Genomic DNA, 18,103 nt, shown 5'->3' with positions numbered 1-18,103 from the left:
TTAGTCTCCAAAGAACATCAATAAAGTGTGCACAAAGAGCTAATTCCAGCCACCCATCCATTTTCCTTTGCCGCTTATCCTCACTAGGGTCGCGGGGAGTGCCGGAGCCTATCCCAGCTGTCGACGGGCAGGAGGCGGGGTACGCCCTGAACCGGGTAGCCAGCCAATCGCGCGGCACTCATAATCACACCTAGGGGCAATTTAAAGTGTCCAATTAATTTTGTATATTTTTGGGATGTGGGAGGAAATCAAAATGCCACGCAGGCATGGGGAGAACGCGCAAACTCCACACAGGGCGGGAATCGAACCCGGGTCCTCCCAACTGTGAGGTCAACGCTTTACCAGCTGAGCTCAAGAGATCATCATGTTTTCTGGCAAAAGTGATCCTATTTCTTCAAACGATTTGCGCTCGACAGTGATTTGCATCTTGGAACTGCCACGCCGGCCTTTGTGCCCCGTTTCTTTCTTATCGCGGCGTCACGAACGCTGACCCGGAACTCGGGCCTTAAGTTCTTTGGAGGTTGTTGCGGAGGTTTTTTTTTGTGACCTCTTGGATGAGTCATCAGTAAACCCCCGGGGTCATTTTGGTCGGCTGGTCGTCCCTGGGAAGGTTCACCGCTCTACTGTTTTCCCCATTTATGGATATTTGGAAATGGCTTAATAATGACCTTTTTCACACTGATATCATCTACTTTCTCTTTTTTTTTTTCCCGAGTGTCTTTGGATCCCTGCATTTGGTCAAACTTTTGAGGATCTTTTGGCCTCCTTGAGTCCTTTTTAAGTGAGAATCAGGCCTGAAAATGAAATATGATAAACCACAGTTATGTGTTCATTTTCACACGGAGCCACGTAGGTTTGGTGTGGTTATGCTTGTTTTTTTTTCCATCTAAATAAAAACCAAAAGGCAATTTTCATTGACTTGTTTTTGACCAATATTGAAATTTGTCCAACGACGGGAAACATTTGTGACAAAAAAAAAAAAAAGAGAGAAATCTGTTTGAGCGGAAAACTTTTTCCACCCCACCGTGAATGCGAACGTTGACTGGCGACCGATCCTGGGTTTACCCCACTTCTCACCCAAAATCAGTTGAGAGAGGTTCTCCAGAAAAAAGGATGGATAGAAAACTTGCTAAGGAAAAAGTGGCACAGTTTATCTTTTTTTTTTTTTTTTTTTTCAGTCAGTAACAAAATGGCTGCCGGCGTACCAAAACGGCCGTCACCCGACTTCCCGTCTAAGATCGCACCAGTTTGAAACCTTGGCCCGTGTCCAGTACGGCGGGCGGAAACCAGTTGAGTTTGAACCTCTTGAGGCACCTGAGACAGGCGCCGCACGGCCACAGCAGGCTGAGGCCGCCGCACCACAGCGCCGAACGCACCACCGGGTGGGCCACGCGGGGGAAGTACGCCCTCCAGTGGTCGGCGAGGTCACCGCCGGTGGGCGGGTTCGGCGTGTAGTCGCTCCAGCGGCGGGACACCCCATAGGCGGCCGTCGGGGCGCCGGCGCCGGCCCCGCGCGACCACGGGGCGCCGCCGTCCCCGTCGCAGTTGTACGCCACCCAGTGCGAGAGGAAGTCGCCCCGCTGCTGCCCGCCCCCGCCCTGCACGGCCACGTGGATGCCCTTCACCTGCCGCGCTGCCTTCACCGTGGCCAGCGAGTGGTCGCAGTCCAGCACCAGGATGAGGCGGGAGCGGAAGGCGCCGTTCTTTTCCCGCCACCAGTCCAACAGTTGATCCAGACCCAGCGTGTCCCCCCCTTCAAAGGACAGAACGTTTTGGAATCAGAAATGCTTGTAATATTTCAACTTGATCATTTACGATACTGTCATTTCAGCCTACAAGCCGCGACATTTTCCACACGTTTCATCCCTTCGGTATATGCGGTTAATTTGTGCATTTTTTTTTTTTTTAATGGCCACAAGGGGGCACTCGCGCGGAAATGGTAAGAATGAGACCGGTGGAATATATGTGCAGAGGAAGTGATTTTTACCGGCCCAGTTAGCGCTCCGCTAGCATGTAGCTGCTGTGTTACTGGCGTATCTCAGTGATATTTACCGGTAAGTTTTATTTTAACCAGCCCTGTTAGCGTGGCGTTAGCACTAGCATTAGCGTCACACTAGCATTAAACTCTGTGTAATGTCTTTGTAAATATCTCGTGTTTCAATGTGGATTTCAATGTGGGCACTTGCGACTTTTACACAGCTGTGGCGTATGTATGTACCCAATGGTATTTCCTTTACAAATGTACCGGGTGAGGCTTACAACCAGCTACGCTCTGCAGGCCGGGAATTACGGTATATGACAATTTGAAATTTTGGTCCAGATTTTTTTTTTTTTTTTTTTACAAGAATCATAGAAATTGACACTCTAGATTTGGCTTCGCGGGCCACATAAAATCATGCGCCGGGCCAGATCTGGCACCCGAGCCTTGATTTTGACACCTGTGCCTTAGATAGCTAAGTAATTGTTAAAGGCCTAATTGTTGTAAAAACGATTGAAAATACAATGCTCCCCATTTATCAGGAATTACATCCCAGATGATTAAAAAAAAAAAAAAAAAAATCTGCAATAAAGACAATTTTACGTTTTGAACGGATGTAACAAAGCACTTCTATTGACTTGGGTCACACGACGTCGTGAACGGTTCTCTCCCGATGAGAAAGAACCCTCGCCGGAGCTCGGAACGGCGACCCACCTGCCAGCGCCCACTCGCCGCTGCGGTGCGTGTGTCCGCTGTAGAAGAGCACGTAGGTGTCGTGCCGCGGCCCGTCTGCCGTGCGCAGCTCCATGAAGGACTTGAGCTTGGCCTGCAGCGCCTCCAGCGTGACGCCGCCCGTGGAGTAGTCGCAGCCGAACGTCTCGATGAGGTGCTGGGCCAGGAAGCGCTGGATGTTGCTCAGCATGGCCGTGGAGCGGAGGTTGAGCTGCTGCACCTGGTCGGGGGGCAGCAGCACGGGCTGCCCGTCGGGACTGCAACGAGCACAGCGCGCGCGCCCCCGCTGTTAGGAATACTTCACGTAGCTTTGACGAAGAAACGCAGATGACCGTTGCAACTAAGCCGCAGTAATACGAGTCGTTTTGTGCAGAGGACAAAGAATATATGCCTGGGAATATTGTCATACTATCTACGTGCTGTTACACTTTTGTGTTGTTGTGGATGAGTAGGCGGGGCGGGTGACCAGTGACCAAAGGGTTGCGAGTTAGAATCCCGGACTGTCCGCACGTCAAAGTGTCCTTGGGCAAGACTAACCCTAAAGAACGCCAACTTGTCCCAATTTGTTGACAACCCCAAATTTGCCATCTCTAGAAGCTGAGACATTATGTAACAATTCATCCATCCATTTTTCTTAGCCGCTTATCCTCACAAGAGTCGCGGGGAGTGCTGGAGCCTATCCCAGCTGTCGACGGGCAAGAGGCGGGTACACCCTGAACTGGTTGCCAGCCAATCGCAGGGCACATGGAGACAAACAGCCACACTCACAATCACACCTAGGGGCAATTTAGGGTGTCCAAATCATCCATCCATCCATCCATTTTCTTTACCGCATATCCTCATGAGGGTCGTGGGGAGTGCTGGAGCCTATCCCAGCTGTCGACGGGCAAGAGGCGGGGTACACCCTGAATTGGTCGCCAGCCAACTGCAGGGAACAGAGACAGACAAAAGTCGTACTCACAATCACACCTCGGGGCAATTTTAGAGTGTCCAATTAATGCTGCATATTTTTGGGATGTGGGAGGAAAACAGGTGGCCCGGAGAAAACCCACACATGAAAACTCCACACAGGCGGGTCTGGGATTGAACCCAGGACCTCAGAAATGTGAGGCCAACACTTTCCACCTGAGCCACCATGCCACCCTGTAACAGTGAAAATTTTTCATGCAAAAATTGGCCTTTTTTTTTTTTTCATTTTCCCGAGCCTTTAATGAATCTATATTATGTACAAGTATGAAAATATATATTTTTTTACCATATTCCAATTTATGGAGATGTATCTCTAACATTAGGAAGGCTTTGGGAATAAAACAAGCTAGTTTTTGATGACCATCGTGAGTTAGGTCATAATCGAGATGCAGCACAGTACTTGACACGCGTGTCGTGAAGTACCTGCAGTAGTTGGTGGGGATGACCACGCCGTAGCCAACGCACGTCCCCCCCAGGCTGCCGCCCAGCTCGTGGAAGAGGCCGTGGAAGACCGACTCAACGGAGACAACCAGCAGGAAGACGCTCAAGAAGATGCTGCTGGACACCTGAACGCAACACACGCACCCGAGCGCGATTGCGACTTAAGTTGAGTTTTAAAAAAACGGCAGTAGATCAGACTTTTGATTCAAAAACCAAAATAGTGGAAACTTAACAAGCTGGACTTCAATCAAATGTCTAAACAATATGCCTCAAAAATCAAGCTTGAACTAAATTCACAACTCCATTTTTTGGGGGTATTTGTGAATGAAATCGGCTTTAGACAAGGCCTACAGCGATTGAATATCCTTAAAAGTAATTGGATTTCAAAAAAATAAGAAGAAAAATTTCTTCATAAAATATGCATGCGAGGCTTTCTTGGGGGTTGCCATCTTGTCACTATTACTGTAGTATTTGTGGCTAACGCTAGCGCCGCCGCGCTAACACTAGCACCGCCGCGCTAAAAGGGCCGGTTAAAAAAAAAAAAAAAAAACATACCGGTAAAAATCAGTGAGACATGGCAGTAAAACGCTAGCACAGCGCTAACAGGGCCGGAGCGGTAAAAGTCACTTCCTCGGCACATATATTCCACCGGTCTTACTCTTAATTTTGTCCGCTCGAGTGGCCCCTGGCGGCCATTAGGGGGGGGGGGGGGAATCACAAATGAACCGCATCACCGCATAAACTGCAGGGGTGAGAGCGTGCGAAAAAAGTCACAGCTTATAGGCCGGAAATTACAGTATTTTGTTAAATGAGAAAAAAAAGTATGATAACATCTAAAGAAATTGGATTAATCATATATCCAGTGATTTGATAAATCTTTACAGTGAAGTATTGCATTTTTGTGCAGTAGAATGGTTTGTATAATTGTCACATCATGGTGGTGGAATAAAAAAAGTGGATTAAAGGTCAAGTGTCATCCCCATAAACATTCTAAAATAGATATTGAAATGAAAAATACACAACGTTATTCACTTCAATGTCCATACGAAAAATAAATATGAACGGAGAGCGTAATATCCAGCAATGCAACGAGCCGGCATTTTGGCTAACACGAAGGAACAACGAGCTACCTTCCAGCAGGTAAAACTCGTATCAACAGACGAGACTGCTTGAGTGCGCCGCTTCCGGCTTCTTGTCGAAAACAAATCCCTGGAGAGGATTTTCATGGCGGGAGTTACAAAAGCCATATACGTCAAATTCATGTTTTAGGGTGAAAAAACGGATGGGTCCATACTGTTTTTTCATGAATAACATATTGAAAATCATCCATTTCATGACACTTGACCTTTAAGTACACAACGTAGGCACGGGTAGAGCAAATTCACAAAATGGTCGCTTACATGCCAGCATAGAGCGAGAACCGCAAAGGTGGACAACAGCGTGAAGCAAAGCAGGCGCTCGGAGATGAGGCAAAAATGCCTCATGCCCTTGGAGGCCATGATCTTATCCAGCCCGACGGCGCCGCAACCCTGGCTCAGGAAAACCCTCTGGCAGTTGCTCAGCTTGCCGTGGAAGCCCCAGAGGCTGATGAAGAACACCAAGTGGCAGACGGACCAGAAGACGGCGCACGCCGCAAACGCCGGGACGGTCAGGTACCAGGGATCCAAGTGACCCAGCACTTTTGCCGCCAGGACCAGGAATGTCACCTCTACGAGGAGCAGGACCAGCAAGGAGAGGCGGCGCCACAAGCCCCGCTGGTGCAGGAAGGACCGCCAGCGCTCGGTCACGGAGAGGCCGCTAAAGTACACGTCGAGGAGCGGGTCGCACACCAGCAGACCGAAGAAGCAGCCCAAGGCAAACGGGTTGGCGTGAACTCTGAGGCAGATGACGACTTTCACGGCGAGGTAGGCAAAGCACGCCAGGTTGGACAGGGCCAGAACCGCCTTCATCCTCAGGGCCACCACCACGGCGGCGAGGGCGACGGCCAGCGCCGTGACGCTCAGTGCTTTGTGGAGGACCAGCACCGTGCTGGCGGCGGCGAAACCAATCAGCTGAAGCCGCTCGGCCGAGGTCAGGAAGGCGGGCTGGTGCCTGGCGTACCCCAGCATCCTCTCCAGCAACGCCCACAGCGTCCTCAGGGTCAAGCTGAACAGCAGCATGCCGTTGGCCACCTGCTCCTTGAGTACGCCGCCGAGTTCGGGGCCGTCGACGAAGCTCAGCAGGCCGAACAGGAAGCCGAACCAGAGGTGCAAAAGGCTGAGGCTGAGCCGCTCTGTGTCCAGGTAGCAGTACAACACGCCGGCAAAAGCCAGGACGAGCAAAGCCAAGATGAAGATGAGCAGCAGGGTGGAGTCGGCCGTCTTCTCCCAGCGGACGTAGAGGCCCAGGCAGAGCGCCACCAACAGGTTGAGGCCGTACATGTAGCCCAGGCAGCGGACCGACGACCACGAGCCGCCCTCCCCGTTGACTCCCTCCAGTCGGGTCATGGCCACTCCGAGGCTGTGGCTGACGCAGTAACGCAGAAAACGCAACATTGTCGCCCCGAACTGTATACGAACACACTCAAAACAGACACCACTTTTGATTAAGACGGCGTCTCGCTACATTTAAGGACACAGAATCGCAAAAAAACGACAAAAATCGAGCTACGTCGCTAACTTGGCGGAAGTTTTTAACCTAGCTAACGTTAGCATCTTTCACCGGTCGGCGTTGGTCCGCATTCACAACGCTCGTCGTTAAGGTACAAAAGTGCCATTTTCCCCACACACGTGGAGGTATATTCGTTCTGAAAGATGCGGAAAGTGGCGAACCGGGTGTTACCGAGTGAAGCACATTTCAATTCAGGAAGTTTCGACGCGTCTTAAAGTTTCTGAACGCCATGATTGATGGCAAGGTGTCGACTACGGCGGCCGCGAAGCACCAAAACAGATTTTTTTTTCTAGCTCAGTGATTTCCAACCTTTATCGAGCCAAGGCACATATTTTACAAATGAAAATTAATTACGGCGCACCAACAAAAGTAAATGTGACCAAAAATAGATCGATTAATTACTGAAATTACTTCCTGCCATCTAGTAGAAGAGGATTTTTTTTTTGTTCTGTCTGTCATTGTGCCTCACTGGCATAAATAGATGCATAAAGATAATTATTTCTTTGAATATATATATATATTTTTTTTAGCAATTACATAAAATTGGATGACTTCGGTAGACCTGAAAAGCACTCACGGCACACTAATGTACCCCGGCCCACTCTTAGGGAATCACTGTTCTAGACCACATCTCCCATGGAACACTAAAATTGCTGTAAATGGACGATGAAATAATTACTGTACAGTATATATCATTTCAATTCATGTAATGTATGAGGTATTATAAATAAAAAAATAGTTAAATCTTGGAACAAACCCGCATAGCCTGAGAGAATAGCGTTAGAAAGGCACTGAACAGAATAAAAATGGAAAGACAGCTGGTCCTGACGACATACCAGTGGAGGTATGGAAGCAATTTGGAGAGGTGGCTGTGGAGTTTTCGACCCACTTATTCAATAGAATACTAGCGGGAGAGAAGATGCCAGAAGAATGGAGGAAAGGTGTGCTAATCCCCATTTTTAGAGCTGTGGAAACAATAGAAATGAAGATGTTGAGGTTCTTGCTCAGAGTGAGCAGGTTGGATAGAATTAGAAATGAGCTCATAAGAGGGACAGCCAAAGTTGGATGCTTTGGAGAGAAGGTTAGAGAGAGCAGGCTTCGATGGTTTGGACATGTTCACAGGCGAGAGAGTGGCCAGGCAAAAGAGCAAGAGGAAGACCAAAGAAAAGGTTGATGGATGTTGTCAGGGAGGACATGAAGACTGTGGGTGTTACAGAGGAAGATGCACGAGATAGGCTGAGATGGAAAAAGATGACACGCTGTGGCGACCCCTAACGGGACAAGCCGAAAGGAACAGAAGAAAAATACTTAGAGAATTGTGGCTACAGGTCAACGATATAATTAGCATTTAAAACTCAAACTTCCGCCAGGATAATACAATTATACTTTTGAAAGCTAACGTAAACAGCAATGAGAGGTGCACTGATTCAGTTAACTTAATGTGTGACTTACAATTACTGAATAACTTGAGCTTGAATGCCGTTAAATATTACAAGACGGTCCAACAGAATGTTTTAAAAATTGATGGCTAACAAAAAAAAAAAAAAAAAGACAGACACCTTCCATTTACATTCATTTATAAAAGACACAACCATACAAGAAGAAGCACACGTTGTTCTGCAACTGTTGAATGTTTGATAAACCATGCAAATGAGCCTCAGGGAAACACTGGAAGACTACTGCACCACTCCATAACACGACCAATTGACAGCGATATGAACACGTATTACAGTCTACAGGCACAGGAAAAGATTTCCATTAACCCTCAATACGACAAGAAAAAACATCTTGTGCTGTCGACGTGTGACATCGTCAAGGGGGGGGGGGGAATGGTCTCTGTGAAGGCACCTTCGGACGTGCCGCTTTCTCGTCTTGCTGGTCATCGTAAGAAAAATAGGTCAATTTGGAACGCCCTTTGGGATCAGAGAGAGATAAAGTGCCAAGACGCAGTCATTCGTACGCACAAACGCGACAAACGCCGACGTCCGCTAGTCGCTTAAAACCTCAGCAGCACCTATTGCTTGAATAATAATAAGAAAGAAAGAAAAAAAAAATGAACGACAATAATTGCCTGACGCTTGTTTCAGAAGTTCAACTAGTGCAAACATTTTCAGTCGAGGTGAAGGTCTTGGGGAGCAGTTTTACAACCGGGGCGGGCGACCTTTTTGCCGTTCCAGAGTTACATTGTGACCATTTACGAATTAAATGTGCTTGTATTTGGTTTTGAAAGGAAAAAAAAAAAAAAAAAAAAAATCACATGTGGCCAGAACACACTCTTGCGGGCGGTTTATGGCCCACGGGCCGTGGGTTGCCCACCCCTCCTTTAAAGGGGAAGTCCACTGGTTTGTATTAACAATGTATCCGACAGATCGTGTAATATGTACTCTATTTTGACAATGTGATGTTAAATCCTCTCTCATTTAATAGTTTTGAGAAGATTTTTATCGACAATTACGAATTTTCAGGGGCGCTGCCAATTCCGCGGGTCACATGACCTTAAATCAGAGAGGATTTAATTGTCGAAATAGAGTACATATTACATGACCTGTTGGATACAATGCTAATGCAAACCAGTGGAATTCCCCTTTACATACAACGACGCGTCATAAAGTTACTGCTCCCGCCGATTCTGTTTGGCAGCGACACATTTGTATCGTTTCTCTGCTTGAAAACAACACCAAAAAAAGATAAAACAAAGTGTTATACAAGAATATCCAATGTAGGGCATTTTTATAAAACTACTTTGAACGTTAGTACCTTGTGACACAATGAGTAACACACCTGAGTCACATTAAAAGAATACTCCAGTTAGATGGTTCTAGAATGCTACAAAATACAACATTGCTGTTAAGGGTGCATAAATCGTTAAGGGGTTAAAAAAAAAAACAACGCAACACTGAACAACACCAAGGTCTTTGAAAGGAGTGCGTCCAAGACTTTTCGAGCCGGCCCACCAAGTCTGCTTGTTCAGTCTCTTCGACGCAATCGCCGATCGTCACGCGCCGCTCGGGTCGCCGTTTGGCTTTCGGGGGATTTTTGTTAGCGAGCGGCCTGACGCGCAAAAAGCTCTTGTTGGGCACGCGGACAACGCTGTGGGGGCGGAGGGGGGACGACGGTGGACGTCGAGAAGCGGGAAAGTGTTGATATATTAGGGGCGCTCACTTTCCAACTCTTAGAAAAAGTATCCATTTATCAAAATATATGTAGAGAAAAGAGTGTTATGAGAAAATAATATGTAAACGTCTCTCTTTCACACTGTGCAAATCGTATCGTTGGGGAGGAGGGCAGGGCCAGGGGAATGCAGCAGGTTTCACTTTTAGGAGCACAGCAGTTGACGTCGGAGAGGGGACCAAAGGGAGGCTAGCTAGGTCTGGAGCAGGATGGGGTCCTCCAGCTCCTGGAAGCCGGGCGCCGAGCCGCTCTGGCTCTCCCCGGAATCCGAGTCGTAGGCGTCGGGGAGCTCGGCGAAGGCCCAAGCCAGCTGGTCGTCCTCGAAGTCGGAGCGGGCCTGCGCCTCGCCGCCCTCGTCCTCCTCGCTGGCGTGGAAGTCCTGAGGGATGTAGAGCATCTCGGGGTAGTTGCGCGACACCAGGTCGCTGGTTGTGGCCAGCGACACCTTGCGGAAGGCGATGAGGTGCATGTGGGAGTACTTGACGTACTTGTAGCGCTTGAAGCCCAGCGACTCCACCGCCACGCGCCAGCTGCGCATCATGAGGGCGTGGCGGTTCTGGTGCGAGGAGTCGGGCGTGATGATGAGCAGGAGGCCGTGGAGGTCCAGCAGCTCGTGGGCCTTCTTGCAACAGATCCAGCGCTGGTAAGGTGACGGGAAGTAGGACAGGAGCAGGGAGAAGACCACCACGTGGAAGAGCTGCCCGGGCAGGGCGTCGATGGGGTTGTGCAAGTGGCGCAGGAAGGCCTCCACGGCGTCCCCCGTCAGCTGGAGGGGCCGCTGGAGCTGGAGGTTGAGGAAGTCGCACTTGTACACACTCTGAAGGGACGGGAAAGAGCGCACAACCTCAGTGTCATCCCCTTTAATGTCATTTTAACTTAAATGAATGCCTGCGACTTGAAAAAAAATTGAATGCTACTTTGGTTTTCGAACGAAAATCGGTATTCGAACGCCCCGACCAGTTGACCCACACCCTCCTCTCCACGCGGACGCGTCCCAGTAGTGACTTTTTTCCTTCCAATTGAGCAACATTAACCCCCGATCATGGCTCCAAAGAAGGCAAGTGGAACTGTAAAACTGTCGACTTCAAGAAGGATTTGATAGCAGAGCACGAATCTAGTGTGCGTGTTTTTGAGCTATCGAAGAAGTACGGCATGGCGAAATTGACGATCGGCACCATTCAGAAACACGAGGATGCCCTCAAAGCAAGTGATGTTGCCAAAGGAGCAACCGTGTTGACCAAGCGGAGGCCACAGATCTTGGAGAATTCTTATTCTGATGAGGCTAAAGGCAGGAAGGATGTCTCAAGTGCCGATATAAAAGCTATCTGCGCTAAATGGAACGACATCCATAATTAACAACAACATAGCAGAATGTTGCAGAGCACTGCAAAATTTCAATGACGTTGTTGTGAGCCACTTCAGGAAGGTGCTCAAAGGACGGCAGAAACAGTCTACATTAGATTTTTTCCTTGGTAAAAATGGGCGAGTCACCCCCACCGAAGACATTTAAAACAGTCGTTTTGCATTGCTTTTTTTCTTTTGTTCCATTAACCCCACCTCTAGTTGCAAGTTAATTTTTTTTTGTACGTTACGTACTTTCTGTGCAAATAAACATTTTGTCTGTTTTTCCACCCCTCATAATTGCTTGTTTAAATTTATTCTACACTTTTGTCAATAAAAAAAGGTTTACAAGGCTGGGGCCCGAGTTCCTACAGATACAGCAACGCACTCCCAGCCTAGCATACTCTACTACTAAAGCATACATTTTAAGCAAAAAATTAAATATATTTCTTAAATAGTATACTATACATGTATTTTTACTATCAAGTTTATAACAGGAAAAGCTTAAAAAAAAACCGCATCATTTCATTTTCCATTCATTGTCATGGGAAAATGCGCTTCGGTTTTCGAACATTTCACTTTTCAACCGGCCTTCTGGAATGGATTGTGGTCGAGAACCAAGGAACCAGTGTAATCCATGATTTTGCTTCTACCCATATGACCACATTTTTCTATGGGGCTCTTCTTCCACCACTGTACTCTGTGTGCTGGTGTCCTGTGGTCGTTGCCTGTTTTTGTCCCCCCACTTGGATTCTCAGTGGCCAGCCATAGGTCATTACATTATTATTGTTTAACTTATGTGCGTGCGCGCATCGCACTGTGGATATCTGGAGAGAGGGGATGATTTTTACTCAGTTCAGCACTTCTGAATTGCTTTTCCCAATATGCAAAGTGTTTTAGAAAGTTTAATTAGATTTGACAATACAAGTTGCCCATGAGTAACTCTTAGCCACATGGAAGGTGGCAGGAAAAGCTTCTAGATTAGAGGTGCCCAGACTTTTTTTTTACTCCAAGATCTATTTTTCAAGGAGCCAGCCTCTCGCGATCTACCGACGGGGCGGTATGGGGCACATGCGCAACGCCGCAATTGCCGCTGAGAAAGCAAAAGAGAGACCGTAAACAGGAGGCCATCTTGCCTGAATGCGCCTTTATGTGCGCGCGACGGGATGGATGATAGGCTGATATCTTTTTTTTTGGGCACATCGTCACGCGATCGACTGGTCAACTGATCGACACACTGAGCAACCCTGTTCTACATGTTAACATGAAGTCAAAACGCTCTCACCTCAACCGCAGGCACAATGTCGATACCGACTGTGAGGAACTCGTCAAACTTCATGAACGGATTAAAGCAGCTTCCCACGTCCAGGAGGCGCATTTTCCCCATCTGAGCGCCTGAACTGCAACAAAGGATGTGCTCTTTTTCAAACCATTTGGATTGTCAACACGCAGTTGAGAACAATACCTGCTCGGACATTTCCTTATCGTAATTGGTGACATGTCAAAGTACCGTCATTTCCGGCCTATAAGCCGCGACTTTTTTCACACGCTTTCAACCCTGCAGTTTATTTGTGCATTTTTTCCTAATGGCTGCAGGAGGCACTTGAGCGGAAAAGGTAAAAGTGGGACCGGTGGAATATATGTGCCGAGGAAGTGACTTTTAACGGTCGAGCCCTGTTAGCGCTGCACTAGCATGTTACTACCGTGTTTCAGTGATTTTTATCGGTATGTTTTTTTTTTTTTTAATTTTAACCAGCCTTCTTAGCGCGGCACTAGTGCTCGCGTTAGCCTGGCGCCGCTAGCGTTAAACTCTCTGTTTACCGTATTTCTTTGTAAATATCTGCCGTTTCAATGTGGGAACTTGCACCTTTTAGCGTTCAGTGGCGCATGTATGTACCAAATGGTATTTCCTGAACAAATGTACTGGGTGAGGCTTATAACCAGGTGCGCTCTGTAGGCCGGGAATTACGGTAAGTCAAAATAAATCCAAAATATTTGCAGGGGGAGTGAAAAAGACAAAAAGTACAGGAGCCCCGCCAAAAAAAAATTCAAAATTATCAAAATTAAGTTTAAACTGCTGCGATTGGCTGGCAACCAGTTGAGGGTGTACCCCGATGCCTGCCCATTGACAGCTGGGATAGGTTCCAGCACTCCCTGCGACCCTTGTTAGGATAAGTGGCTTACAAAATGGATGAAGTTTAAACTATATACCACAAACGATGATTTTTCAACACTTTTTACACATTCCCCTTAGATAAAACGAACGACTTTGAAATTATCTTTATTTCTTTGAATACAATGTTAGTTTCTCCGTCAAGATTGATCATTTCAACACACTTCTCTGATCCGACTTACTACTTCCTCGTTAGCCAGTTTTAGGTGCCACTTTGTGGCATCTTAGAGCAGTTCAACTAATAGCCGAGAATTTGTTCCTGCTGATTGAATTTGGGAAAGTTGAACCGTCAATACGCAGGCGTGCGCTGTACCGCTGTAAAATATATACCACAAACTACATTGAGGAAATGAGAATTCATCTTACCATTGGGTCGAATGAGACGTTCGTCCACTGGAAGACGCTTCGGTGGGACCGCTGGAGAAAGAGGCACTTTTCTCATCTTTCTCCAACATTCTTTTCATGCCACCGTCCCAGAAATACTCCTGGCAGATGCTGCGGACACACCAACAACCCCGAGGATACCGTCTGAAGGGAGCCTCCAACAGTAACTCCATTTTTGTTTTATTTTATTGACTAACAAATTACCGGTAACTCCATTGTGCATTTGGAATAATGTTATTTCTCGGCTTTTGGAGGCAACGTTAAGTCATTGGCCGGGATCGGTTTCAACGGGAACGCTCACCTGCGACACCATTCGATGCGCCCCTCTTTTTCACAGTTGACGGCCCAGTGATTATCAGCGAGGTTCTTCATGGCAATGGCGTACTCGCTCAACGTCTGCTCGTCCTCGCAGTGCTCGCGCCAGATCTTGTCAAAGTCGCCCACTTTCCAGGGAAAGGCGGAAGAGGGATGTCAGAAAACAACAACATCGGTTGCTCACGACTGGCGTTGCGAAGTTCCATGATTTCTTTTAAAGTTGAGAAATTGCACAGGCATTGACAGGAATTTAACAAGAATGAAGTAGGAATTTCCAAAGCGGAAATTTGGCATAACATAATCCTGACTAAAACAACCAAATTTTATGCAAGTACAGTTGACAAGCACAAATTCTTTCTAAATTCTATGCCAGTGGTTCGCAAACGTTTTACACAAAGTAACACCGAAAAAAAATTTTAGGCTTGGAACGCATTATTTCTTTTTCCATTCATTGTAATGGGAAACATCGATTCGGTTTTCGAACAATTCACTTTTCGAACCGTTTTCTGGAACGGATTGTGGTCGAGAACTGAGGCATCGCAGTACTTAAAAAAAAAAAAAAGCACTGCATTGGATTAAAAAAAAACAAAGTTCAATGCTGTCTTTAAATGACCCTATCGCAAACAACTACAGAGAGCCCGTGGCGGTACCGATAACCCCTGAGCCAAACTGTTTTGAAGGCATTTTGAATTGAACTTTGTTGAAATTCCTGGACGTGAATGATTTTCATTTTTCAACAGGTTGGGTCAGACGGGTGAGTATTGAGTAACATTTATGTCAACGTTCATGTTTTCCTTCAATGAAATGACTGTTCATTAAAACAACTTCAACTTGAAAAAATGTTCAAAGCTAACTTTAAAAATGTATTATTTGGAATGCAAGTCTTATGACAAAAGAAATATTTTTATGCACGCTACATTACAACTCAACTTTCAGTGGAACCCATCTGAATATTTACTGGAAATTTTCACCCTTCCGGCAACTTAACTCAAGTTGTACTTGGTGAGAAAGCACACGAGCGCCGCGCCAACCCATTTTCAGAAAAAAAAAAAAAAAGCATCGCAAGAGCTCGTAAACAGCACCAGCAGCGCCGGTCTCAGCCTGAGGTCACAACCGCACCGATTCGAGCACATCACACTTATCTTGTTAGCCAATCATGTGGTAAGCTAGCACACACTGGAGCCTTCAAAACAACCAACTTGACATCGGTCCGGGCCAGGGGTCCTCAATATCCGCACCGAAGCCAATCTCGACCCACCTGACTGTCAGTACAGATCCAGATCTATGATTACAAACACCGTTTACCCCTTGGACTATTTATAGCTGTGTTTGTGTGTATTGCGCAATATGGTTCTTATCATAGTTAACTGACAAGGAATGATCAGCCTGGTGTTGATGTACCCTGTAAACCGTCAAAAACAACTGATGACGTCCACAAATGTTTGTTTCCTCCTCCACCAGACTTCCCCGTTTGCGTGGGGCACGGTCTTTTCTGGACTGGCATTCTCAGTATGACGCAGTTCAAAAACATTGCCACAATGATGAACAGTCGTTAAAGCCCAAGTGCCATGCCTATAAACATTCCGAAATAGATATTGAAATGAAAAATACATATAACATTATTCACTTCAATGTCTTTACGAAAAAATAAATATGAGCGGAGAGCGCATCATCCGTGTGCAAAGTTGCGGAAGTGTTATTCGACATCCAAGTGGTCGCCATATTGGCTGCATCTCCTGCTTGTGACGTCACCCCGGAGATTCGCCATTGAAAACACGCTGTGGCCCCTACTATGGGACACGCCCTTCAGACACGGAAGCTGTTTTCGAGGAAGAGAACATCTCACAACTGAGTGAAGTGTCTGGCCCAATAGTACCTTATTGTTTCGAGCCATTTTTAGATGATATGCGGATTACTTCTAAACTAACAACAGACTCCCAGACAGTATGTATGAGCCAGCCACTCTTGGAAACTTATGAAGGCTAAATCCATCCACCCGAGTGTTCGAGCAATATCAAGCAATTCAACGAGCGGACATTTTGGCTAACACGAAGGAACAACGAGCTACCTTCCAGCAGATAAAACTAGTACAAACATACGAGAACACTTGAGTGCGCTCCTGAAAATTAACGTCACTTCCTGCTTCTTGTCGAAAACAAATCCCTCGAGAGAATTTTCATGGCGGGAGTGACAAAAAGCCATATGTCAGAATTATGTTGTGCGGTGAAAAAAATGGATGGGTTAGGGATGGGTTAGGTAACCCTAACACTTTTTTACCATTTATATCACAGTAAAAATCATCCATTTCATGACAGTGGACCTTTAAATTAACTCTCTGACAGCGTGAACCAAAATTTAGTTTAAGACGTTTTAGGCAGAAAAAGAAAGTAGGTGGGAAGGAAGGGAAGGGGGGGAAAAGCAGGTCTGAGGTGGAAGGAAGGAGGTAACTGGACGAAAAGCAGATTCAAGGAACAAAGTATGCATGCATTTCTTTCGGCCTGTCCTGCAAGAATGCATAAATAAAATTTGGTGTGAACAAAATTAATTCTCAGCAAAGGAAGGAAGGATGAACGGAACGATGCATAAATAAAGTTGTGTCTGGGGAGTACAAAGGAAGGAAAATAAGGAACAGAAGTAGTTTTATGCAATGGAAGGAAGGCTGTAATGCATGAATTTAAAAAAAGAACACGAGGAAGGATACATGAATTAAAAACCAGGTGATGAGGGAAGGAAGAAATATTAAGAAAAGCACTTTTAAGCAAGGGAAGAAAAGATGTGATAATGTGTCTGTCTGAAGAAAGGAGGGGAGAGAGGGGCGAAGTTCACGCTGGAAAAAAAATGCCATCAGGGGCCAAAAAAAAGTCAGTCTGAAAAGGAGAACAGCAGAAAAGAAGTCAGAAAGGGGAAGTAAGGGATAAAAGCAAGTTGCAAGGAGGTCAGATAGGAAAACATGCCAGGGGGGAAATAAATGTTGACAGTGGATACACACTTTTGGCCCACTCCTATATAATAACACTGCTTATTCTACCAAGGGGCAGTTCGATTTGTAAAAAAAAAATGATTTCAACTATTGTCTTACTCGGTACGAGTGGGTTAAAGGAGATTTTAAGCTCTTTTTTCAGACCGTGTGAATTTATGTGTAACACTAGCTTTAATATCAAGACATCTTTGCCAAGTGTTCAGGCTAACTTCGAGCTAATATTTTGTCAAGAGCTTATTCGTGTTTTAACATCCAGGCAGTGAGATGCCCAGCAAAACAAGGCTTTATATATATTTTGAAAAAGGTTATCGTTATGAGTTATACATTTGCAAATTAGGAGAGATTGATTTTCCCCCCGTTAATCGAAGCCTACTGACTAGACTATGCAACTTTATTAACGTTCATGATGATATTTTCTGCGCCAAGTGACGCTTTAATCACATACGTTAGCTAGTTTGGAGTTCGTTTCATCGTCGGTGCTGTGCTGGTCAATATTTAAAAGGCCTCTCTCGGTTTAAAAAAAAAAAAAAAAAAACACGCAGCCGAACGTCGATGCCAGCCAACGTGGGCGTTTTTTCAAATAGCACATTATAAACTAGTATAATATTTATTTGAAAAGGACCCGAAGGTGAAGTCGGTGTGGTTTCGGGTGAAGCTAGCATCGCTTTGACGAAAGTGCATCCGAGCGGGCCTCACTCACCTTCTCTGTATTTCCTGCGGAGCTTTCGGTGGACGTTTTTCACCACCCCCGACAGCTTCTCCTGCTCGTCCTTAGCCGGGGACGCGTCTGGAATGGGCACGTAGAAGAGCGCCGGGTGTCTCTCCGTCTCGACGTCGTCGCTGGGGTCCATCGCAGCGGTGGTGGTGGTGGTGGTCTCGGCTGCTGCTGACTTGCTTCCCCGATAAGCCGCCCCCTCTTTCCCTAGTTCCTTTAACAACCGGCGAACCGGCGGTGCACACCTACTAAGAA

At 46.5% G+C, this 18,103-nt stretch overlaps 2 protein-coding genes across 3 annotated transcripts; both read right to left on the bottom strand.

Moving 5' to 3' along the window:
* Positions 1-11: 11 nt before the first annotated feature.
* On the bottom strand, positions 12-7,071 carry LOC133501882 (transmembrane protein 168-like). Its single transcript, XM_061822017.1, has 4 exons — positions 5,521-7,071; positions 4,103-4,245; positions 2,693-2,967; positions 12-1,753 (listed from the first exon to the last, which is right to left on the bottom strand). Exons 1-4 carry the CDS (start codon positions 6,652-6,654, stop codon positions 1,233-1,235), a joined length of 2,073 nt encoding a protein of 690 aa, XP_061678001.1. The 5' UTR covers positions 6,655-7,071; the 3' UTR covers positions 12-1,232.
* A 1,258-nt stretch (positions 7,072-8,329) lies between these two features.
* On the bottom strand, positions 8,330-18,101 carry bmt2 (base methyltransferase of 25S rRNA 2 homolog). Of its 2 annotated transcripts, XM_061823476.1 has the most exons (6): positions 17,834-18,101; positions 14,140-14,281; positions 13,821-13,949; positions 12,567-12,681; positions 10,429-10,757; positions 8,330-10,319 (listed from the first exon to the last, which is right to left on the bottom strand). In XM_061823476.1, the coding sequence occupies exons 1-6, from the start codon at positions 17,982-17,984 to the stop codon at positions 10,130-10,132; spliced, it is 1,056 nt and encodes a 351-aa protein (XP_061679460.1). In that variant the 5' UTR covers positions 17,985-18,101; the 3' UTR covers positions 8,330-10,129. The 2 variants fall into 2 exon arrangements, with proteins under 2 accessions (XP_061679460.1, XP_061679459.1); XM_061823475.1 differs by having other exon boundaries at positions 8,330-10,757.
* Between the last annotated feature and the right edge of the window lie 2 nt (positions 18,102-18,103).

The sequence above is a fragment of the Syngnathoides biaculeatus genome, chromosome 6 (assembly GCF_019802595.1).
Source record: "Syngnathoides biaculeatus isolate LvHL_M chromosome 6, ASM1980259v1, whole genome shotgun sequence".
NCBI lineage: Eukaryota > Metazoa > Chordata > Actinopteri > Syngnathiformes > Syngnathidae > Syngnathoides > Syngnathoides biaculeatus.
This window is presented reverse-complemented; position numbering and strand designations above follow the sequence as displayed.

Bases quoted from the DNA above. Each gene is read 5' to 3' on its own strand.
- bmt2 (XM_061823475.1), bottom strand. From the start codon at position 17,984: ATGGACCCCAGCGACGACGTCGAGACGGAGAGACACCCGGCGCTCTTC. The intron at 14,282-17,833 runs GTGAGTGAGGCC...TTCCCTGGAAAG, and splicing joins CCGCAGGAAATACAGAGAAG to TGGGCGACTTTGACAAGATC. The intron at 13,950-14,139 runs GTGAGCGTTCCC...GTGTGTCCGCAG, and splicing joins CGCATCGAATGGTGTCGCAG to CATCTGCCAGGAGTATTTCT.
- LOC133501882 (XM_061822017.1), bottom strand. From the start codon at position 6,654: ATGTTGCGTTTTCTGCGTTACTGCGTCAGCCACAGCCTCGGAGTGGCC. The intron at 2,968-4,102 runs GTACTTCACGAC...TGCTCGTTGCAG, and splicing joins ATCCCCACCAACTACTGCAG to TCCCGACGGGCAGCCCGTGC. The intron at 1,754-2,692 runs GTGGGTCGCCGT...TGTCCTTTGAAG, and splicing joins CGGCGAGTGGGCGCTGGCAG to GGGGGGACACGCTGGGTCTG.